The sequence below is a fragment of the Pantherophis guttatus genome, chromosome 1, assembly GCF_059756535.1.
Source record: "Pantherophis guttatus breed Tessera chromosome 1, ASM5975653v1, whole genome shotgun sequence".
NCBI classification, from domain to species: Eukaryota; Metazoa; Chordata; class Lepidosauria; order Squamata; family Colubridae; genus Pantherophis; species Pantherophis guttatus.
In genome coordinates, this window is record NC_142063.1 from 279,539,180 (window position 1) to 279,564,897 (window position 25,718).

Below are 25,718 nucleotides of genomic sequence, written 5' to 3' on the forward strand. Positions count from 1 at the left end.
GTTTTCTTATCTGGTAACTCAAGCTTAAAGGCAGACCAAAATCAACCTGCTGAAACAGCCCTATGTTGTTTTCTATATCCTTGGCAAATATTCAAAATGTACTAAGTTTAGTTATATTTTCTGTGTTGGGCTAAGTCTTATTTTCTCTACCTTTTATACAAGTTTTGATACTGAGTGAGTTCCATCTTCATGTATATCTCAGCCTGTGTTCATGAACTTACATTTCTTTCTTTGTAAGTGTCTTGGGATGTGTAATATTTTGAATTGTCTTTTTATAATCTGTACTATTTCAGGCAGAGGGCTATTCTCTTTTAGCTCAGAATAAACTGTCCAGAATATTGTTTTTTAATCTGGATTTCTTAAAAATTAATTTGCAAGCTGCTGTGTTCTAGGCAGCTTTGTAATTATCTCCTTTCACAAGGAAGGTCCGCATGTTAATACTTATAGTTAAAAAAGCAGGATTACATTTTTTTTCTTTTTGTTGCTTTATAATAAAGCTTTGTTTTGTTTATCTCTTATGAGGGAAGAGATCAGGAAAGAAAGGACTGTCCTCTAGTTACCACATCTATCTGTAACATCATGTCTAGGAAGTGGCACTGTCTCTGTTTTCTGTATTTTAACTTTTAATCCTTAGGATGAAATAGGAACCCTACCTCTTACTGATACTAGGATTAGGGTGAGGGTGAGGGTACCAGATAAAATGTCCCTCTAGAAGATAGGGATAGTAACAAGAATTCCAAAGTAGGTGGGGCATCAAATGTGAAGATCAGAGAATCTCTGAGAGAGGTGATTTGGGACCTCCAGTCTTTCACCCTGCAAGCCTTAGCATTCATTGCAGAAATGTACAAGTAGTCCTTATTCAATGACTGCCCTGTTTAATGACTGTTTGAAGCTATTACTAGAAAAGTAATTTTATGACCAATTCTTGGTGTAGCATCCCTGTATCCCTCATATGATCATCATTCAGGGGCTGTGCAATCACTGGGCATTTATGACTGTTGCAGCATCCCAAAGTCACATGATCACCATTTGTGAGCGTCACAGTTGGCTTCCAACAAACAGAGTCAATGGAGAAGACAGCAATAAAATTGTAATTGTGGACATTTGTGATGTCTCATTTAATGATAATGGGGAAAAGTGACATCTTACATCTGGTGTGATCACATGATGTCATACTTATTGTGTCACTTAGGCATTGTGGTCATATATTTCCCAATCTATTCTGTCAAGTGATATCCATTAATTTAGAAGTATTTTAATATTGTCAGGCAAACTAATCACCAATAAATTTGTCTACTGGGTTCTAGAAACATTAAAAAAAATTCATATTGCAGGTTGAACATCCTTGCTCAAGCTCAGAAAATCAGCATATCTAAAGCAAGGGTTGATTCCGATCCTATGATTGAAAACCCCAAAAATTTAATATGTAGGCATACCCAAAGTATTCTGGTTTGATCTCCTGGCCTGGCATAAGGAAGATCATTTTTTTCTATCTCATCCACCTCTTCTCCTCTTCCTACTACCACTCCATTTAAAACTGAACACAAATACAACCAACACTATGGTATTCTGACATCTACTGTGGAACTATGATGGGATAACAAAGGTCATTGCATTTGTGTATCAGAGGAAACACTGGAGGAACATAAAGTAAAACCAGTTAAGTGCTTGGAAAATTATCAGTTCCCTCCCCAAGGTTGGTGGGATCCAGTTCATTTTTGCGCTGACGGCCTTCTTTTCAACTATACTTAAAAAGTTCCTCCTTTTCAGCTATACTTAAGAAGACTGTACATATTCTCTTGCAAACTTTTAGTGTTAGACTATATATACACCATTTCCTCTTATCATTGGCCTAGCTAGAATTGGAGACTCCTGAGGTGTCACTGCATGTTGACCATACTTGATTTAATATTATATAAAGTGTTAAATATAAAGTGTTTTTCTATCGAAGCACCAGGTCTACCCCAATATGTGAGGGAACATACTGCTTCCCTTTTATCTTTCAGCTCCAATCCAGGAGCCCTCAAGCAGCCGCATTCATGACAAACCATTTTATACCAAATTTATATTTTGCTGATAAAAAAATAATGGGAGACTAGTATAGATCTATTTCAAGCTATTTAGCTCTCATCAGCTAGCCATACCCTTACTCAAACCAAGTTCGAATCCGAGTAAGGGTATGGCTAGCTGATGAGAGCTGAATAGCTTGAAATAGATCTATACTAGTCTCCCTTTATTTCTTTATCAGCAAAATATAAATTTGGTAGTGTGTGTGTGTGTGTGTGTGTGTGTGTGTGTGTGTGTGTGTGTGTGTTAATAAAACAAATAAATGAAGTGTGATTTGGTGCCTTCTTTCTATTCATGGAATGTTAATACTTACAGTAAAAGACCAAATGTAAAGCAGCTTTAAAAAGAGACACAAATGTTTATTTCTTACACAAACCTTTTTAAGGCATCCTGAGAAAATAGAGGGTTGTGTCTGAAATATACACTAATTACTCTGTTTTTCATTAAGGAAAAAAATTAGATCTCTTTTGTAAATCCAACATGAAAAATTATTTGAGTTATCTTTTGTTTTGCTATTTGTTCACCCCTTTTAATTATTAAAACATTATCTGATTTCCTTTGTATATCCAGTATAACATCATTTTCCATATCATTCTTGTAGCTTGTCATTTTTAAATCTAATTTCAGATCAACTTTGTCTGGTAACAATTGTCTTCCATGACATCTTTTAAAAGCAGTCCATCTATAATGGCAGATACGTTTAAAATTAAATTCTGGATCCATTCCTTACAAATATCCTCCAGTATGTTCAGCGTTAAAATATTTTGCTCCATTCTGTATTAGTAAGTCAAATTTAAATTTTCCTTTAATTGTAATCTTTAGTTCCTTCTGGTTTCCTCTAGTATCCAATGTTCAGAGTTCTATGCTATCATGCTTTCTTTTAGGAATTCAAAACAACATTTTTTGACAGGAAGGATGCTTATAATTAATTTCAAAATCTTAACAAATCTATCTGGATCCTTAACCCATTCATAACTTTCCAAAATCAACATTCTAATCAGTCTTTTGCTGTTGATTCCAAAAAAGATGGTTTCTTATGTCCTTAAACTGATCTTTAAAACTTCTTTTGTTAAAGGAAACTTACACATTATAAAATGTGTTGGCTGAAAGGTTCTTAATAGTTGAAAAGCAGCTAATAAGCATTTTCCAAAATTGATTAAAATATGAGGCTCGGCAGAACTTTGTGTCCATAAGATTAGATTGCAGGTATGAGCTTCTCAACTCAGACCCGCACAACTCACAGTGAGCATTCATAGTAAACTAGGTGCCTCCAAGGGAGCAGAGATGGAATTGCAGTGAGGTTGGTGGTTAGGAAATAATTCTGGCCAGTCAAATCTTTCTGAATAAAGGAGAGATCATGAGATTACCCGCCTGCATTCGGGCTAGCTGCTGAATAAACTGCAGGAACTGAGGTTTCCCCTTCCTATAGAAACATACACCTATTTAATGTCAGCTGAACTAGATTCAGTGAAGTCTTCCTGAACCTGCCACAGTAGACTACAACTCCTGTAGCTCATGCCTGCATGACTACTGGATTATATTTTAAGGATTACTTTATTCAAATGAGATTATGCTAGGGAAAGTGCTAAACTCTCTGCTAAAGCTTCAGCTACCATTGTAACTGCAGATATAGTTGTTGTTGAGATATAGTCTTTTTCTCCATACCACAGTTATCAATGGAGAAAAAAAAAACATCATTAGGTAATAATGGAAGGGAAGAGGAAGGGGAAAGGGAAGGGGAAGGGGAAGGGAAGGGAAGACTTTACTTGGCCAAGTATGATTAGATACACAAGGAATTTGTATTTCCCAGCTAAGGTTTCTTGGGAATAAACATTCATACTTTTCAAAGGTATCAAGTTGGATATGTATGGACACGAGCAATGAAACTGAAAAAGGGGGAGATCTTGTAATGGTATATGGGAATGATAGTTGGGGACAGAATGAAGACACTCAGACTGGCCATAGTCAGATAAGAGGCAGCTGAGCCTGGAGAAGGAATGAGTACATGGCAGAAAGGATACACTTAATTTCTAGGATTGCCAATTTTTGGAAGGATAGGTGTATTTTTCAGATTGTAAGATTCTGTTAATGTAACATTACAATAAAGATATCCCTGATTGTGCTTCTTGTCTCAACTACCTTGCATCAAGCACATCCTTAATGAAATAAAGTTGTTGCCTACTAGGGTTTAACCTGTATGAAAGATAAATACTGAATGGAAGAGCCAATAACATTTTTTTTGTTTTCCTAAAAAGACCCAATATAAAGTTAACTTTGCTAAAATGTAGTATGAGTCTTGAAATAGCAACTGAGATCTGCATGCCAATATGCAGTGCTTAAGGGCGCACTGAACTTGGCCAGATATATTTTTATTTAAATACAGATTGAGTTGCACATGGAATGCCACAGGCTATTCATCATTACATGGAATTCAGTCACTGGTCTGAAGCCAAAAAACGTCATATTCGGAACAATTCCTTATAATATTAACTACCCAGAGCCTGATTTGTTGTTGCATTTTTCTAATCAGTATATTTGCCTTCTGGTAAAAAGCAAAGTATATAGCTTGGTTTATAAATAATTACAACTGATCAGAGTCATAAAAAACAAAGATTGATCTTACTTGAAAGGTTATATAAGCCAATGTGTATATGCATTATCCAAACTAGGGGGAGACAGTCCCACTGCTATGCAAAAGTCGCAGTAAATTGTAACTTTAATGTGATATAATGGAAAAGTATTGATTACAGAGAGAGTTAAATGGAATAACTATACTGGATTTAGTCTGAATTACCTTAATTTAGAACAAATGTAGTTGTCCTCATTCCGTGTCTTTGTCCTGACCATATTAGCTTTTTGAAGTATGGCTCCTGACACATCCCTTTATTTATTTTTAATTTCATTTATTTATTGGTACCTGACATATTCCTCAAAAGTTAGGTGTCTCTCTCAAATCCTGAAAAATTATTCGCTCCTAATATGAATGAAAAGAGAGCCCAACTTGGGATCCTCTGGCCAAGCATTGAGCTCTTACAATAGAAGCCCATGGACTTTCAGCTCTTACAATAGAAGCCCATGGAGAAATGAGCACCTCCTGTTTTTTTTGGCAGGCCTTGAAACCATCCAAATGTGATAGCAATCTGCAGAACTGAACTAGCCTCAATGTTTCATGGTTTTCAGAGGAAGAATACAAGAATGCTTTTCTTTAACAGATTTTACACATTAGTTATAAAGAAGAAAAATAAGCAGAACAATGCAAAGGGGGAAGGGGGGTTGGGAATTCCGTTTTGCGCTTTCTACTGCAGTTACTACATCGTTGCCATAACTTTGCAGCTCTTTGAGGAGGAAAACAATAGCTTTGAAAAATAAAAAAAAATCAATACCCAGAAAGAGGTTAACTGCCCTGCCTTAGAAATATAAGCAAATTATATCAATAATTAAACAAATAAATAGGTTGTGTTGGATGTTGTTATGTACAGCTAGGAAAGGCTGCTTCTAAAGAAACAGGTGATGTATAGATCAATTGATGCCAAAGATGCACTCTGTGCATTGCCCAATGATATCCTGTCATCCCAAATCGTGATATGCCAATATATATCTTCAATTTACACTAAGGAGGAGATTAAATGGGCTTCTCACTGTATACTATGCATGAGATTAGGAGGCACGAATTAACTTCTGCCATCTTTTGATCAGTATGAACAACTTTATGAACTTTCTGGCTTACAGCATCCAATTTTGTAGATAGTATGCAGGATTTGTTGGATCTTCCAGTAAAGTTACATGGATGCACATACACACTTTATTCCTGCTTCATAACGAACATGTGTACTAGACTACAAGAACAAATTCATATGGAAAAACAAGATTACACTGTAGTGCGTTAGAGAATACTCTAATATTAAGAAGTTCTACAAAGAAACATATTTTAAATTCTGCACTTTTTCTTTCCTAGCAACAGATTATAAATACATTCCAACACGACAATCGCTTTTCAGATTTACTTGGAGATGTTTTGCTTTCCCACTCTGCTCTGCTGTCAGCGACTTAATTGTACCTTCAAGCTCATCAAAGCCATATGTTTGTTTTTATTTTAGCATGTCTTTTTGGCCAGGAGAGACCAGATAATTATGAGATTCCAAACTATGAGCAAACAAGTGGACTAATTATACTTTATCTGCATTTACTTTGCAGGAAACCCACAGCTTTCTATATATAGTGGAAGCTGAGTCAGGGATTGAAGTAGAATACTAGACATTACTTCCATTAAAACAATTACACCCTACTAAATTTTAATATCTGTTTGACCAGATTGCTACTCCATCTAGTCATCATTGTCTTCAAATGTGCATCAAAGAACAAGAGGGTATATTGTTTTGAAGAATAAAAGATCAACTAATCCAAAGTCAAAGTTTTCTAATAATCCCCAGGAGCTGTAAAAGTTAAGAAGGCTTCCTTGAGGAAATTGAAAGCTTGTTCTAATAAGAAAGACCCAAAAGAAGCACAGAAAAAATATCAGGGGACATTAAGGAATGCAGAGACAGACACAGAAACAGAGACAGAGAGACAGAAACATACAGAGAGAGTGAGTCTGAGGAATGTGTGGTTAAAAAACATAAAAGGGAACAGTAAGAACTTCTTTAAATACATACCAAGCAGAAAACCACTTCTTTACATGGTGCATTAATTACTTTATGGCATGGCCACTTAATATGGATGATGTTAAAAAAAAACTGGATAAATTCATAGAAAACCAAGTCTATTGAGCGTTATTGATCTTGAAGACTCACTGTGTTACATTGGAATTGGGGACAGCATGTCTCCAAAAAATAGTCTCAAAGGAATGACTGTGGGAGATGAGTGATGTCTCTGTGTAATGGAACACACCCAAGTATGGGCTATCATATATTGGGCCCTACTATAGTGGGACAGGCATGTGTTATAGGCTTTCCCAGAATGAGCATCACTGGCTTACTGAGCTTATTAAATGTCTATTATATATAGCAATATCACAGACCTAGAAGACAGTTGATGAGAGAAAAAGAAAAGGGGGGGGGAAAGGAAAGGACTAATTGGAAAAGTCAGTTTAGTGTAGTAGTAAGAAACCAGGAGACTGTGAGTTCTAGTCTCACCTTAGGCACAAAACCAACTGGATGACCTTGAGACAGTCACTCTTTCTCAGTCCTAGAAAAGAAGCAAGGGCAAATGACTTCTGAAATCTTGCCAAGAAAACTGCAAGGATTTGTCCAAGCAGTGGACAGGAGTCAACACTGACTCGAAGGCAACAATCTTTGTCACTGCAAAGTTGAATATTGGACGACCAGGCACAAAAACAGCCAGGGAAGTGATAGAAGCCTGGGAAACAGGCCCCTCGTCAGTCAACAGCAATGCTGATTTACCCCCAGCCTATCAAGTACTCAGAAGGCAAAGCAGCACAAGCAAAAGACAACTAATGACTTAAAAGGCAGCCATCAACACAACCCAATCAACATCTACAAAGCCACTTACAACAGGCACTATAAATATTACACACAGAACAGCACATATTCTGCTAGAGAGAAGTTCCCTGAAGACTCAGGCTCCAGCATGAGTCTGAAAGCTCGGAAGACAAAACCTCTGGTCCCAGTGACCGACCAAGATTGGATCCTGCAACATTATCCTGGGACACATGTATTCACTTTCGTTTGTAAGTATAAAAGATGACTATGTTGCAAAATAAAGAAAAAATTGGACCTACACAAGCCAAAAGGGGGATTTAATCCCCTTCACTAAGGGTTTAGGCAAAGCAACCCCAATCTAGCCCACAAAATAAAACAACACTGTTCTATGGTTTGTAGCCAGCTTTGAAGAGGGGGATAACAAATATTCAGGAGAGAGTAAAGGAGAGAGATTTCAAGCCTGTGAGTTCCTGAATGCCTCTTCACTGTTTGATTTTCCCTGCCTTCAGGTTGATCCACCCATTAATCCTTAGAGAGCTTGTGCATCTGAAAGTACAGTAGAATTCCTCTACCTTCACTCCACTCTTGTCTCCCACTTGCCAGCACCCTACAGACAACTGGTTGGCTATAATGAGAAACAAAATACTAGACTAGGAAGACTTAGTCTGTCTCTCATATTGATATGTACTTACAGGCTTATCAGGGACTGCTGTGATAATAATCAGTCTCAGAGTGCCCAGGCAGAACTACCTTGCTTTATACACAGATATTAATCAAAGCAGCATTAAATGATGTGTTTCAAGGAATGCATCACTTGATATCACCTCAGAAAGAGCTTGTTCATAACTTTGGTGAAAATCAAAGAACAACTCACAAAAGGGATGAGGGACTATTTCCAAATCAGTTCTAACTGGTTTGAGAGAAAGAAAGAATTCCTTGATTTACAGTTGTTTAAAAAAGAAAGATAAATGTGAGATTGACCTTCCAGTTTCTGTAAACGTGGACCCTCTTGGGATTAACATTTCATTAAAATGGGCTAGCTTCCAAAGAATGCAATCCTATGCTATGCTTCCTACTTTGAAATCTGAGTCCTGATGGAAACAGGCACATAGTATTGTCATTCAATCTCATTTTTACTGCTTCATTCTTTAAAGTTCTAAAACGGCTCTAAAGTATCTGTGCGGCTAGCAGTATTAATTCCTTCCCTGTAACTTTATTCCACGTTATTCAGAATATGCTTTTCAGTGATGAATTCTTGAAGACAAGGAAACACTACCTTATGTTAAGCAGTTGGGTTCCTTTCTACATAACAAAAACAGCCAGAATGTGCCATTCTTAATGTAGTCACGTCTAATAATAGTTAATATGTGAAGCTTTTCATGGTGTGGAAGTCAGTTTCTATAATTCAGAATATACTTAAAAACACAGAAACAATTGATTGAAGGATTATTCAGGCTGTGCAATCTAGAAAAATTAATTTACTAGATTGAAATATTATATCCTATGGAAAACAGTATGTACAGGTGTTTTGCATACTACTGGATGACATATGTTTTGATGCATTATCCGCTAAAATAATCTTTTCCTATTGGCTCCACGGAGGGTTATGGGGTCAAAATAGGCAAGTCATGGCAACATGATCTAAACCCCAGTCTTTTTGCACATATATTAATATTGGATGCATGTACAAAAAGGATGTGGGTTAGATTGCACTTGCCCAGCTGCCAATTTACCCAAAGCAGGTACCCTTGTTGCTGTGGGACCCCTTCAGATATCTTAGACTACAACAATGTAGTATAACTTCCCCCTTCAGACAAGGGCAGTGAGTTAGGGTAAAGTGTCTTTAGATACAATGATCTGGAATAGTGAAGTACAGAATTTGGATCTGAAGTAGACAAAGGTGCTTCAGAGCTTGCAGTTTGCATATGGATGGCACAGTAAAATACATTCTGAGCTAAGGAAGAAGCAATCCTTTGTATTTTCCTGAGCCAAATTGTTATCAGGCAAAGCCAGGACAAACCTCTAGTCCTTTAAGAAGCACCCAATAGGTGCAATAAGATGTCCACACCATATCCAAAGTATCTTTGTCCATTTTGGATCTGAATACTACACACCTCCACTCTAGAACAAAAACAGTTCAGGGCAGCAGTACACAGTCTGATGGCCCAAGGATACACGCATCTTTTAGAAACCACCCTGCCTCAAGTTAATGCCTTATTATTTTAATGGATTGAGAAAACAAAACAATGAAATATATGGGGAAGAGTTTAATCTTAATTTATTGCAATTTCATAGTTGTCCTACCCCTCTTAGTACACTACTGATAAGCCAAATCCTCTATCTGGATAAGATAGCATACCAATGTTTTAGGGACTGAAGTAAGGAAATGACATAAAACCTATCCAATAAAATTGGCACTATGCGTAAATAATTAGTTTTCTGATGCTAGGACCAAATTTTGGGCAAATGACCTTGGTCATTTATTTATTTTGCAAGTATCTGCAGAAGGTCAAGGATTTCCAAGTTAAACAAAGTATTGTTTATGTGAACTTTGCAATAGGATTTTTCAACTAAGCATAAAGTGAGCATGGGCTGAAGGGGCATAATCTCAATATATTATCAGTGTTTTATCAACCATTTTAATCATGCTGAATTTTAATGCTCTGACACTCATATTTTAAAAGTTCCCTGATACCCAGCTAATTTTTTACTTTATTTCCACATATACATTTAAAAACAATAATGAATAGTAGCTATTTGCTTTTTTCATTGCAACTAGAATCCATACTGAAGCAAAGAATGACAGTAACCATAGTCCAACATGAATGGACAAGAGAGCAATATAGGTCTACAATCAGTTACATGTATGAGTATTTTGAAACAGAATCTGCATTTTACATTGTTAGATGAATAACTCGGTCACTTTGTTTAAGATATTTCATGGTAAATGTTTAGTTTAATGTATAGAACCTTTAAACTATAATTATATCATAAATATTATTACAAACAAAATTAGCAGACTGTAAGAATATTGTAAGTATTATTGAATGAACATTGTTACATTTTTCTGTAACTAAAAACTTATCTAAATAACTATTAATGCCTAAATAATATAAGTAAGATATTACCACATGGGGACTGTGCTATCCATGACTACATTCCCATAACTTCTTGTTTGACTGGCCCTGAATTAGTTTTCAGCTTTGGACCTTCTTAACCTGTTGCCTGTCATAATATGAATGTCAGATTTGCAGTCTCTGAATCTTCTTCTAAATAAATGTCTGTAGCTTTGCAAAAGGAGATGCATTCTTTGTATTTCCAATCTATGCACTGATTTGACCTCTGCCTTAGTAAACTTTGTAAACCAAAGCCAATCTTGAACTCAGCATTAGCAGTTCTCACCCTAGGTTTGAAAAATACAGCTAAGAGTTGCTTAATTATAAACTGTAAATTAACAGATTAGTCCATTCACTGCAAGACTCCAGACTGAAAGAAATGAGATGCACACTGACCATAATCTGTATTTTCCGGCTCCCAACAATTAGATGGCCAAAAATAGGGTGTCTGCAAAACAAAACAAAGAAAAAATATTGGACAAAGCAACACATGATACATATTCTGAATGTCAATTTTTGAGTCACTGTGAGATGGGCAGCTATAAAATATGATAAAATTAGCTATTCTTGGGAATTATTGATTGAATAAATCTGCATATTTGAATAGCTGTGCTTAATTAATTAATTCCATTCAATTTAAATATCACCTTGTTCCCAACAACTCTTTTTATGTGACAATGCTAAGGCTATGGATTTTTGATATTATTGTTGTTGTGTTGAGAGTCTTGTGTTGAGAGTTGAGATGCTGCAGGTGGGGCATTAAATGCAAAAACAAAAAAACACTTCTATTAGCACTCCCCAATCTGAAATTGTGTAAGTAACCCAATATTAAGCTGAAATCAGTTTCTTCTATAAATAGGAATTCTTGATCTTTTCTAAATACTTTGTACTGTTCTTGAATGCAAGGAATTGCCTGACTGTAATGAATAGCTTGAAACCAGGTTTTAGTTGCACCTGTTTGTCAAAAGGTCCTAGCCTATGTCTGGAAATTGAGGCATGCCAACTTTTGGTTTGAAACCAAAAAAGAAAAGAAGCCAGTTTCCTTGACTCAACTTCCGTACAACTCTTGCTGGCTGACTGGGGAATCTTCATTGACATATTGCCCTAATCTATGCTTTTTTCGTACAATTAATCAAACTATGGATTAGAAGAAAGACAAAACCTGTAAATAATCTGTACATTAAAATATAAAAAGTGGTGCTGATTATGAAAGGCCAAATATATAGACTTTCCCAATAGTACTATTTCCATAATTCATATCCACTGGTCATATTTTCTAGGAGTTCTAGTGATTATAGATCAGATCATTTAGGAAGCATGAAATGAGGGAAGACTATTGCATTAACATAATATTAAGAGACTCTCTGTGGGGAAAAGAAAAGTATCTCTACCTGACAGAATGAGGTACATATTGATTAGACCAGGGGTCAGCAACCTTAAACACTTAAAGAGCCACAAAGGTCTTAACCGGAAGCCCCCGTTCAATTCTAGAGGTGACCAGGAGTCCAGTTCCCCCACCATAGAGTCTCCTCCTAGCCTGGTGTCCTTTTTCCTCTGCCAACTGGAAGTCAGTTCCCCCACCATAGAGTCTCCTCCTAACGCAGCATCCTTTTTCCTCTACATGTCCTAACCAAAAGCCCTATCAATTGTGGAGCCGACCAGCAACAGGGAGATGCAGCAGAGGAATGAAAGAGCCACATGCGGCTCCAGAGCCATAGGTTGCTGACCCCTGGATTAGACCATCACTTTAAGAATAGAATTGCTTATTGTTTGGGGTGAATAACTCTACTTCTAATAATTAGTTAAAGTTTTAAAAACAATGCTGTAAAAACTTACTTGGAACCGATAAAAGGTACCATCATCCTTCAGAGTTAGAACATGATCTGAGATAGGAAAGAAATAACCATGGGCTGCCATAAGTGTTCCCAAATGAAGAGCTTCCACTATACCAGAAGGAGACAAAAACATAGTAATGTTTTATGTTATGCATTTTTTTTCTACTTGAATTATGTTAGAACCCTTTCTATGGTAGAATTTTCATGAGACAGTGACAATTTGGCTGATGAAATACCAGTTATAGAAATTATAGGGAAAAAATTCATCCTTACAATTGATAGCAATGATAATAATATTAAAATAAGAACGTTTGCCATCACTGTGCACAAGCAGTAATTATGCAATGATGTCTCATGCAAAGACATTCTCCTGATGACATTATAAAGCATGTGTTGTCATTTGCCCTTGCTCTCATGCTCTGACTCACAATCATGATATTTTTTTTGTTAGTATCCTTACGTTTTATCACTTATTAAGAACAGGAAGCAACAAGAGAAATCAAACATTACACTGTATTGAATTTAAATTGGAAAAACTCTATTAAAGAATGCTCCTGTTTTTTATTTTTCTGAATAAAAAACCTTGGACATACTAACATAGATAATGGTTTATTTACAGTCAGAACAATAAACAATCGTTTATTCAAAGTCAGAACAATAAACACATTATAAAATCAAACATTGGTATTCCACAGCAACAAAGTGCTCTAAGAATATATTTATAAGCCCTTTCTGCAGTCAATTAATTGGTCTGATATTCTTTGAGTTTATGTCTGTTGGGATAATCCATTATAATGTTCATTACCACATAGTTGCTCTTCGTAGGTTATTTAAAGAAATCCCTCACGGATGACCTTCACTGTTATAACCCTGCTGCAAATCACCACAAGTACAAGGCGGCTTCAAACATGACCCACTTATGAAGAGGCAGAGTCATATAATAGTGAAGAGGTTGAATTTTCCAAGTCCCTCCTCAACTACAAAGCTTACAGGGTGACATTAGGCCAGTTATTTTCTTTCAAGGTTGCTCTTGTAGGGATAACATTAGTGCACATTGCCATGTGTGCTTCCAAAGGGGGAAAAATGAATGATGATGACGAGGAGGATACAAAAACATTAATATGGCAGCTCCATGTAAAAAGCTTTGTGGTGATAAAAGAGTAACTCAAAGGAATTACATGAGGCTTCTGCAGCAGTCTTTTATAGTAAGAGCGTATTTTTAAAAATTACTATCAGAAAATAAGTTGATTGCAAGGTACTTTGACTATTCTGGCCAGCAATCTTGGGGACACATTATTGTTCTTTTTAATAGCAAGCTTGAATACTCCCACTTAACAAAGCATATTCAAGAAACTTGTTCTTTTGTCCATTTGTGTCCTCTCCATTCTGACCTTAAGCACAGGGGAAGGAAAGCGATAAGTAACTGCTTTCTTTTAAAGATGAGATAGACAAAGCCAGCTGGCACACACTGCATGGGACAGGAGCTCCTCCCCCATTTCTACTGTCTCTCCCTCCCTTATCTAGAGTTCATCTGTTTCATGAGGGCTTGTAAGAAGAAGAGATTGGGAAAAGAACTGTCATCTCCTCCTCCTCCACCACCTCCTCTTCTCCAAACCTGTCTGGGCATATGGAGAGAGCCCTGCAGAGTTTAGCTGTCACCCCTTTTGAGGGGGCTTAGAGTGGGAAAAGAGATAAGAGGCTCTGGAGGCGTATTTGCTGTTACCGTTGAGACGAATTAAGCAAGCGAGCAAATAAAACATAGCACTGAAATTATTCATCCAAAGTGGAGAATCTGTTGTATTTCTTCTCAAATGATGGAAAGGTTAGTTTTCCTATTGCCAATTTCAGCTACACTGCTCAATATTGGGAAATTTGTACAGAAGGAGGTTGTGACCCATCTCCATTGTTCCGGAAGGCTGAACATGAAATTTTCAGGGAGCAGATTCTGACTGAATGTTGGGGGGGAGGGCGGAATCCTAACAATACAAGAATGGAATCAATTATTCTTATAGCGATGAGCTCCCCTTCACTGGATAGAGAAGCTAGATTTATGTCAGAGATGCTTTAAGTGAAGCCTCTGCATTAAGCAGTAGGATAGACTGAGTAACCTAATGGCTTCTCCCCTTTAGGATTCTGTGACTTATCTTCATAATGATAACAAAAATGATTCAGGATTGAACCCAGGTATCTCAGGTAAAGAAGACAGTTCACTATTAGACTTCTTTTGATGATGATAAAGCAGCTTTTCTCAATTTCTTAATCTTCAGCCAACATAAATCAACAGAGAGAAATAAAAATTATTGTTAACAAACCTTAAAGAATGGATAGTCCTAAAACAATCTAATACAATTTTCAGATTCCTTTTTTTTTCTTTTAATTTCTTTTCCAGATCGCAGATATTTATTTACTGGCCACTTCATTTAAAGTAAAAGTTACAGTAAAGTAAAAAACCCCACCAAGCTTTGTAACCAATTTTACTACCATTGCAGCATCCCATTTGATCAACATCCAGGGGCTTTGCAACTGATGCACATTTACAATCTGTGCAGTGTCCTGCAGTCACACAATCACAATTTGTATGCTTGACAACTGGCTTGTAAGAAGCAAAGTGTCAAGGCTCCGACTAACGAACCCAAGCAAATCAGAACTCTGAGACTTGGCTCCTTCTCAAAGGTCTTCTTTAATGAGTACATCATATTGGCATAGCTTCAATGGAAAGCCAAATCTAAATCTTTCCTGTGGTTTCAGTACAATTAAACTAGGAAATATCCCCATCCCCAAGTGTCACAGGTTAAGGCCAATTGGGTTAATTGGCAGGCTCTTCAGACACTCCTTTCCCAACCTTATCTCTTGTCAGTAGATATGACCTTGGTTCTCATGAGAAAGCTCTTTGTTGTGTCTAGTAATGCATTCCAACCTCGTTCCCCCCTCTGTGTGGCAACCAGAAAGAGGACCAGAAAGATGGCTGCAGCCAGGTTCGGTTCAAAGTTGACATAAAAGTAATGGAGAACACGGAAGTAACATTGCAAATCACTGTCATATGTTGTTTCTCTTAATGAAGAAATGGGAGGTGATGTCATAACAGATTATCTTCCATTTAGCAACTATGGCACTTAGTAACAGAGTCAGTGATCCCAGTAATGGTCGCTAAGGGAGGACTATCTGTATTTCTTCTATTTCCTTTATAGTTACCACTCCCTCTTGTTTGGGAGTTTATAACGTCTTTCCTCAACTTTCTCCAGTCTCATTAGAAAAGTTATCAAAGGATCATTTCCCCCCAGAATTACAATTTAGAAATTCTACCCATGGCTCTTGATCATTTATTAAGTCATTTGTCCATTCATTTTCATTTATTAGCAGAAATCAATTTATGATCTTTATTAGTAACTTTTTATTGTGTTTCCTAAGCATTGCACATAATGCTATTAGTTATCATATAAATTACTAAAATAACTGCATGCTGCAGAGAATAGTCTGTTTTCCTCATTCAAATATAAGTACCTCTCTCTTAGTAAGGTATCACAGAAGGAACACCTGGAACAGGAGATAGAATAGGTTCTTTTCATATTGAAATTCAACTAATAAATACTTGAACTGAAGATCACAATTACAGTTCCAGAATGACATTCTGAACATAATGGAACATATTTTAAATAACAATTTTTCAGAAATATAAATATAGCTTTCCTTTCCAAAATACAAATATAGCTTTTGCTTCATGCTAACTGCTTCACTAGAGCAGTTAAAAGTTCAATATTTTATGTGCAATGTACTTGGTGAACAGAAAAATTCAATCTTTCTGGGACACATTGAAGCAGATTTTTAATTCAAGTGCTCCTCCAATCAATCAAGCAATGTTACTTGGCATTTATTTACCTGAACGATGCAAGTAGAGTGCATGTTCCCATAACAGAGGCATATTATTTTATTTTACCTTTTTAAATATTAGATTTATTATTTATTATTTGCCTACAATCCTAAGATTCTCGGAGCAAGTTACAACCCTTAAATATATTAGATGAAAATTAAACTAAAGTAAAAATAATAAATTGTTAGAATAATACCCAGCAATAGAAAAACAACAACAATGAGATAACAGCCAGGTTCAACTGCCAGCTAAAAAGCAGTCAACCCTGGCACTAGTCTGGCTTTCAGAGAAAACATTCCAAAACCAGGGTTTTTTAGATAGAGTAGCCTTCACCCGTAGTCTTACCAACTGTGGTAACTGCTCTTTCAACCAAAGTTAATATAATACACACTAGAAGATAATTTGTGTGTGGGGGGGGGTGTTTGGGGATTGTTATGTGTGTTGGACCTAGTCTTTGGGTGTTAAGTGAATTTCGTTGTATGAATATACTGTGTATATAAGTACAATGACAATAAAGTTATTATTAAGATCCTAAATCATTACAACCTTTAATCTCATTACTAAAGCTTGAAGTCCAATTTTCAGGATAAGTATTTTTGGCAGGTGGCAACAGGTCATGTTCTTTATTTGTGGAAAACACCCTAAAAATGTCAGGAACAATTCAATTTTATTATATATGATTTGCATAGTTGCACTCATGCTCAAGGTTTATTTCTTAACCAGAGAGTGGTGCATTGTCTCAGAAAGACTGCAGCACCAAAAGGCATATAAGCCTTCCAAAACAATGAAATTACTGTTACTTTATATTATTGTGTTTATAAACCCAGGCATGCAAAATAATCAGAAAAAGCTATGACGGGGGTTAAAGGTCCCCAATTCAAGTTTAGGTAGTGGAATTTCTTCTAAGATGACTAAGCAAAAATGGTAGGAGTTATCACCCATAATGAAGAGGGAAAGATAAAGAACATTTTTTCAGGCCCTAAAATCAAGGGCCCTGCTTACTCTGCTTTGGAGCAGAATATTATTATTGCTGAATTTGCCAAGATTGGATGGGAACAAAACAGGATAGGATGAAGATGAAGCCAAGAATGAAAAAAACAAGCCCTGAATAATAAGCTTCCACTCTACTATTATTCCATAATATTTGTGAACTGTTGGAATACAATTTTCATTTGTCCTTAAGAAATACTTCTGGAATAACTACAAAGGTGTGATAGTTGAGGGATATTTGTGCTTTAATAATGGGGAGTAGTTTGCTAATTATCAAGCTGATTTCTAAAATGTAACTATTAGTATTGTGAATTCATCCATCATTTCAATTTTTTTTTCTAGTTAATCCCAAGGAACAATAGAAACCTGAGTCTAACATGAAAACCCAGATGTCTGCTTTTATCCCACATGTACCCCAACGGCACTATCACAGACCCCAACAACTTTGCACACAGGATTAGAGGTAAATTCCTTTAAACCATCATGACTTACAAGGTCTAAGTAGTATCAGAACATGTTAACTTCCAAGGATGCTCAATTATAGATCTAAAGGTATCATTTTGGAACAACAAAACTATAGTGTAAGAGACTGTGGAACTCACACACATCAAAAGGTTTCAGGCTGTCTCCATACACACAATTAACCAACACAATGGGAATTTAACACCTTACAATTACTAATTAATGGGGTATTTGTAATCTGCATCTCATGTAGCCTACTACTGCATAAGTACCCTTTCTCCTCCTGTCCCGTGCTTCATCATAATTTAAATCCCACATCAGTTTAATACTCCATGGATCTGATGATGTGAGCCACAGCTCACAAAAGCTTATGCTTTTTAATAAAATGAATCAGTTTGAACAGGTGTCAAACCTCCTCCTGACGTTAGGCATCTCATCAAGTTATTTAACCTGGATTGTTTAATGTGGTCTTCTACAACTTTGAGTGATTCACCTTTTTGTGTTATTAGAACATTTATGTTTATTTTCAAGATTTTTTTTCCAGGAAAATCACTGGCCTCATCAACTTACCTTTACTGTTGATACAGTATAATATATAGATTTTAAAGTTGCCCCTCCATCTTTCCTGTGGTGTTTTTTGCCCCTAACTGATCAACAGGAGGCAGCATATGAATGGTTTCATTCTTACTGAATTTCATCAGATACATATAGACTCTGTAATCAGTTTTAGACATCATATAGTCCAACTTCCTTTACTAATAAGTAAGTGGCAAAAAAAACCACAAAAACATATACAGTAAATCCACCCACATCCCTGTGAGGTGGGTGGGTGACAATATTCACAGAATGTATAGCTTGAGTTCATGACATGTATCAACTTGTTTCTCTAGATTGACAGTTTAAAGTAAAGAAGACATGCTGTTATTCCTTACCTCCATCTTTTCCCGCTTATAAAGTTAGTTATATATTTGACACATACATATTTGTAGAGTACCCTACTGAAGTGCTCTGTATTTTTAATATGCAAATGGAAGAGTTTAAATTTCACCTCTTGTAATATTTTTACAATTTGTGATATGTGGAATCGACGTTAAAATCAAAAGTCACCATAATAGAACATAGAATAATAGAGTTGGAAGGGATCTTGGAAGTCTTCTAGTCTAATCCACTGCTCGAGCAGGAGATCCTATACCATTTCAGACAAATTATTATCTCTTCAAAAATCTCTTTTTGAAAACTTTTTAAGTTTTAAGCATTTTCATCCTTCTTCTGCTATAGGAACCAATTGAATAGGCTCTCTCCTTATGAAATGAATATATGAAGCCACGTGCAGCTTGAGAAAATGTATATGACAAATAATCCTCATTTTCTTACCCGAGGAAGAGTTTGAGAATAGGCACTAATTCTCCTATATATCATTATTAATTTATTCACTTTAAAATATTTGAAACTAAGGCATCTGTTCTCTTGTCATATTATGACACACAGCTCAAGACAATGGAATTAAAAATCAAAGCAGCCAAATTTGAAACGTAAAGTTGAGGAAGTTTTGAGGGCATAAGTAAGACAACCTACATCTGAACTATATAAATCTTTTATACCTGCTAAATTAGAAATTCATTCCCTTTATACCCTTGACACTTAATACAGAATACTCATTGAACTGCATAAATCAATGCTATTGCAGGATGAAAAAGAGGGACTGACCTGATAAATCATTGGCCTTTAGAATGAAAGAGTAAACCAGTATTATTTCAATTATTAAGGACACTAAGCCCAAAGTATGTAATGACTCTGATTTTAAAAATCATCATGTTTATATACATGACATTGAACAGATGGGCTAACAGGGGCATTAATATTATCCTGGCTGCAGGATAACTCCAGTTTGAAAATTGCGGGTAATTTATTTTTTTCATTCATTGTTAGCATTAATAATAATAATTAATAATTGCATTAAGTGGTGATGGGAAATAGATCAATTGCATGGCCGCAAGAGATTCCAATTTCAAATTAAAGGAGCTATCATGATACATAGAAGTGGAGTATGCAGTTTTAAAATAGTATCTTTTTGAAAAAGTTTCCTAACTCTGAAATTTTCAGCCCTTGCTCCAATTCTGTCATAAGCTGACATAAGAACATTTAGCATTAGCATATAATTAGAAATATAAGATTAATTGAATGATATTTTTAAAATGATTAATACCACAATCTGTACAGTCGATGTCCCAGATGGTGCTTCTGGTACCTAATGATAGAAATTTTTAGGTCTTCGTTCACCTGTGCCATTGATGTATTCGTACACGTGTGGAAGATAAATGCAAGATTACCAGCTAAAGTATTGAAAACTGAATATACAAGCACAGTTACAGGAACTACTGCATGCATTAACAAGGGCAAAGAATATCACGATAGTAAAACATTGGTGCGAACATCCAATACAGACATAATCTACTGTAGACTTTGCAACTCCCTTGCAGTGGGTTCTTAGAGGGGTTAAGACAAATGCTCCAAAACTACTTTTTTGTGTTTGTCCTGCATTTGCCGTACACCATGGTCATTACTAAATATACATTGGGATAAATATCAACATTTAGAAAGGTGGAGAGAAGCCCATATTCCCAACATTGTTCAGCTATGAAGCTTAGACTAGAGAGCCAACGGTTTATTCCTGCTCTCTGCTGTGCATTGCAACAATCCTGTCTGAGTTTGCCCACTTCCTCTCTTAATCACTTCTGCAAATGGAATGTAAGTTGCTTTTAGGATACAAAGAACCTTCAGAAGGTCAAGTTTCATTATGCTGAGTGGGTCACCTTCAATACTCAGTGAAAGAGGTTTCCTGTAAGTTTAAGAATTTAAAGAAAATGTTTTTTGTTCGTAAATAAGCAGCAGAAGGGTGATTAAAACATTGATTTTGGACATTAATCAATAGACGAAGGGCCCAGACTGAATGGAAATAAGATTTTGGAACTAATTATAAGAATCCTTCCTTTTGTTTGTCTAAAATTGTATTAAGACACATGAAGATTATATTTAAAGGAGAAGACCCATTAATATAGAATAGAAATAGCACTTAGACTTACAGTATATACCACTTCACAGTGCTTTACAGGCCTCTCTAAATGGTTTACAGAGTCAGCATATTGCCCCCAACAATCTGGGTCCTCATTTTACCTACTTCGGAAGGATGAAAGGCTGAGTCAACCTTGAGCCACTGAGGATCGAACCCATGGCAGACAGCAGAATTAGCCTCCAATACTCCATTCTAACCACTGTGCCACCATGGCTCAAAATAAGTACTTTAATTTTGGAAGAATTCAAGGATATTTGGCAACAATGTACTCAAAACTTTCTTTTAAGATTGTTATTTTAAAACAGATTCAAAAGAGATAGAAGATATAACTGAGAATCAGGCTGTTTTGAATAGGGATTCAAAATGACAGGTTACAGGAATGATATTGGCAAAAATATTACATATGATTTATGAAACTAGCACTAGCTGATATTTTAGTAGCTAAAAGGGACACACAAATAATAAATCAGAAGAGTGACGGATGGGTAGATTTTTAATTCAAAAGAGCAACTTAGACAACTCTTTTATTTTGGATTTACAAAAAGTATGTGTTATATTATGAAGAAGTTCCTGAGAAAAGATAAAGAGTGAATGAAAAGAAATTAGCTTTTGGGCTGTACTTAAGAGGAATAAACATCAAGACTCTTAAAAGCAAAAAAAAAAAAGAAAAGGATTATAAAGTTGGCTTCATATATGAATTTTTCTAGCAGTTTTTAACAATTTTTTTAACCAGGACTATATGATGATTTGTTTATACTGTAGATATGATATGGGATGTAGGGACTTTTTGTTGTATTTTGTATTGTATTGTATTTTTAGAGAAAATGATAAGCTATGGTGTTAAAAACTGGAAGAAAATCTTTAAAAGTTTCTGGGAGGAGATGATGAGAAAGTGATAAGAAATTAATTTGTGGAGCATTATTTGAAAGAATTAAAAAAATATATTGTTTCTGGTATCTCTTAATGGAATTTTTCATGATTAAGTTTGAATGACAAACTTTAAAGATTTGTTTATAGATATACTGTATGATGTGGCATGAAGCAATTTTTTGTTGTATTTTGTTAAAAATGCTAAATTATAACTTTTTAATATGAAGGGATATGAAAGATATAACTATACACACACACATATATATATGTACTGTATATATAATATTCTGATAATATTTAAATGACTTTCGCTGATTAAGTTTGAATGATATAAAAGCAGCATAAATTATCATAATAAACCTAACTTTCCAACTCTTAGTTTCATATGAAAACTAGTAACAGCGCTAAGGAACATTATTGCACAATAACAGAAATTCATTTATACAAGGGGTGTCAAACTCAAGGTCCGGGGGCTGGATCCAGCCCATGGGGTGCTTAGATCTGGCCCACGGGCCCACTCTGAAAACAGTGAAGAACCAGCCCATGGTGGCTCTGCCAGTGAAAATAGAGCTCAGGAGGGCCTTACACAGCCTGCCCGGGCTCCATTTTTGATCGTGATGGCCTCCTGCAGCCCTCTGGCAGTGAAAAGGGAGGCCGGGAGGGCCACATGCAGCCTTACCATTTTCTCTGGCAGAAAGCTGCAGGAGGCTGTTGCAGCCAAAAATGGAGCCTTGATTACTGATGTTGACCCACCCTGGCCTCGCCCCTGGCCACACACACACCCGCCCCCTCGAGGTCAAACACAACTCTGATGCGGCCCTCAATGAAATTGAGTTTGACACCCCTGATTTATACAATTGCCTTTAGTACACTTAGCCCACAACAATGAAATACTTATCATCATTCTTAAATTATCTTTTAATTTAACGATTTTTGACCGAATAAAATGGGTGATGAGTAAGACACAGCCACATACTTCTGCTGAAGATGGAGCATAAGAGATTAAGGCCTGAGAGTTAAACATGAGAGTTTCTCACTTGGGCTACTGTACTTCTCTCCTGAAAGAATATAAAATGGTTCTTCTAGTTCTAATGCAAAAAAGAGCAGCATCTCTTTAAATTAAATGTAAAAAATACAAGCTATATGAATAACGAGAGCTATATGTGCTGCTAACACATTCACACCATACAGCGGCATTTTAACAGTGTGAAGATGAGATCTCTCAGTTCTGTGCCCTAAAAAGCAGCACGCTGTGAGGTACTATCACCCCTGACATTAAAAGCACCCTTGCTGCTCAACTGCTAGGTGCTTCTGCAAAGGATTTGAAAACACATATATCTCCATAGCCAAAGGAAGCAGCAGAACTGATAGTGCCAGACACTGTGTGGAATTCACACCAATATCCACATCTATATCTACATCTACATTTATATCCTGTGTGTGTGAAAGAGAAAGAGAGACAGAGACAGAGAAAAAGAGAGAGTGCCATCTTTCTCTCAATAGCCAGAGCAAATTTTACAGAGGCCAAAAAGTTATCTGTATTGATAGGCCTTAAACCTAGTTCTCTAGCCCCCAAAACAGCAAGACAGTATTGACCCTGTATCCATAAGAGAACTGGAATTATAGAAATATTACGATGCTAAATGCCTGAAAGAGTAATACTGTTTCATGTTACAGCTTGGATTCAAAGTCCTCTATGTTCAAAAATGCTGCAAAGAGAGATATATATAAAGAAATTAGATAACCATTTATCTGGAAGGTATAACCTCCTGACTGAGTAGGAATTTGGACTAGAAGACCTCCAAGGTCCCTTCAACCCTGTTATTCTATATTCTACATTCTATGTTCTTCCACAATATGCTGTCAGGTTGGTGGTATATTTTAAATTCAGCTCTGTTTTCTTGCCTTTCTCTTCCCCCGCCCTCTCTCTGTATACTGCATATTTTCTGAACTCAGAAAACCATTTTCTGCATTAGAGGGGGGGAAAATCCCTGAGAGCAACATTAAACTGAAGAATGACAACACATGTACATTCTTCAAAATCCCAATAGAACAACATTTTTTATCACTTGCTTAAAACAGCGTAAAGTCAATCTACCTCCTCTGCAACAATCAGGGTGCCGTTATCAAAGATGCCCCATTTTTAATTCCCAACAATCTAGTCTAATTATAGATTTTCCAGTGAGGATTGTAAATTATGGAGCATTCATGAAGATAACCCTGTGCATCCTACACACAATCTACGAATATGTGGATCAAAACCAATCCTTTGATTTATGCCAAAAATGAACCACAAGCTTGAAACTGTATCTACAGACAGTTAGTTACTGCAATTTCTATGAGGTGTAGTTTTAGAATGTTTTCAAGGGCGATCCCATGTCCTACATTATTCTAAATAAGAGGTGATTAAGGTATGAGTCATTGTAGCCAGATCCTTTTTCCCCAAATAGTGTGCAGCTGGCAAATAAAGCTATGCAAAGGCGTTTTCAACCATTCAGACTGAAGGAATCCAAAGTCATGTGCAAATTGGAAACCTGACCTTTCAGAGATACTGCTGCCCTAACTTGAATGGGTTGGATTCCTCACTACCCTGTTAGTTGGTCTACTGTTCAAGAGAATTTCCTCCATGCTGGGGTGAGCCTCACTTTCTTCCCCATTTCTAATCCTTCACTGCATTGAAGGTACAGTTCAAAGATTCCACCTTAGGCTCCTTAGCATCATTTCAAATGATACAGAATTTGCTGTTATTCAGTGCATTGTTATGATCTAATCCCTGATCTATGGATAAGATTCCTCAGTATCTTCATATAGAAATTTTAAAAACAGTACAATATACACTGTAGATCTAAGAAAACCTACAGGAAAGAAGCAAGAGTTTTTACTGCATCATTCTTCTCAAAAAACTGAAAAATAGTGTCTACATCTAGTATCAATAAGAATTCTCAAAAAGTTTCTAGTCACTGATTATATGAATTGCTGTTGAAAATTCCATTAAAACTATGCCCAGTTCCCAGCACATTCAGTCTGTAAAATATCTATGGTTGTTTTTTACTCTGCTGGCTGAGCTAGAATTCAAATTGAAGAGTTCTGTATGATCATATTCAAAGAGAGTCAGTTTGGTCTAGTAGTTAAAGCTCCAGGCTAGAAACTAGGAGTCATTGAGTTCTAGTCCCACTTTAGGCATGAAAGCCAGCTGGGTGACTTTGGGCCATTCACTTTCCCTTAGCCCATCTCACTTCACAGAATTGTGGTTGTGGGGAAAATAGGAGAAGGAAGAAGTGTTAGGTATATCCTCATAAAACTAATAAAGGCATGATATAAATAAATGAGAAGATTAAGATCCAGAATGATCCAATATAAGACAATTTAGTAGGAGAAATTGGAATGGAAATAAGCAATGGCTAAAAGAGGATAGAAACAATATTTTCATCTTTTTGCTAATGATCTCTAGGAATGGATTCTGGAGAATGGATAGAGGCATATCTAAAATAATGCTTATAACTTTCTAGTTTTCTTTTAAATCATAGGCCTATAGTATGTATATAACAGAATTTTCTCTTTTAAAATGTTTGTTTACTCTTTCCATTAGCAGAAATCTTTGATGAATGGATTGAAACTCTTTGGATCTCAATTTTATCTTTAAGGGACTTTTTCCCCCAAACATATATGAGTGTTTAGATTTTACAACATTATTACATTTTACAAGTTAGCTATGTGTTGCTATTTTTTTATATTGAATATTTCTCTTGTGCCTATTTTAATCATGACATCATAAAAAATCCCAAAGTACTTTGAGTGATTAATATAATATGCATTCAGTGACTTATCTTTATCTAACCCAGCCTCACTAGGTGACGGGATGAGATGGGAAGACATGCTAGTAAGAAGACTTTCTCTGTTCCTTCTGCTATCAACCTGAATTGACAGTGGGATAAAGTTGTAGAAAACCATTAAGAGAAAAGTTCTATATGATCTTTTCATAAACTTTGTCCTTTAGAT

General features: G+C 36.1%; 1 protein-coding gene across 8 annotated transcripts in view; it reads right to left on the reverse strand.

The window, feature by feature from the left end:
* Positions 1-25,718, reverse strand: part of RGS7 (regulator of G protein signaling 7) — a 171,814-nt gene that overhangs the window by 34,174 nt on the left and 111,922 nt on the right. For all 8 annotated transcript variants that reach the window (XR_015731461.1, XR_004593070.3, XM_034428270.3 and 5 more), the window contains exons 5-6: positions 12,458-12,564; positions 11,018-11,069 (exon numbers count right to left, since the gene is read on the reverse strand). Coding sequence is in view for 6 of the 8 variants with exons in the window: in XM_034428270.3 (XP_034284161.1) it covers positions 11,018-11,069; positions 12,458-12,564 (159 nt within the window). In the remaining 2 variants the exon portion in view is untranslated. The remainder of the gene's footprint in view (positions 1-11,017; positions 11,070-12,457; positions 12,565-25,718) is intronic.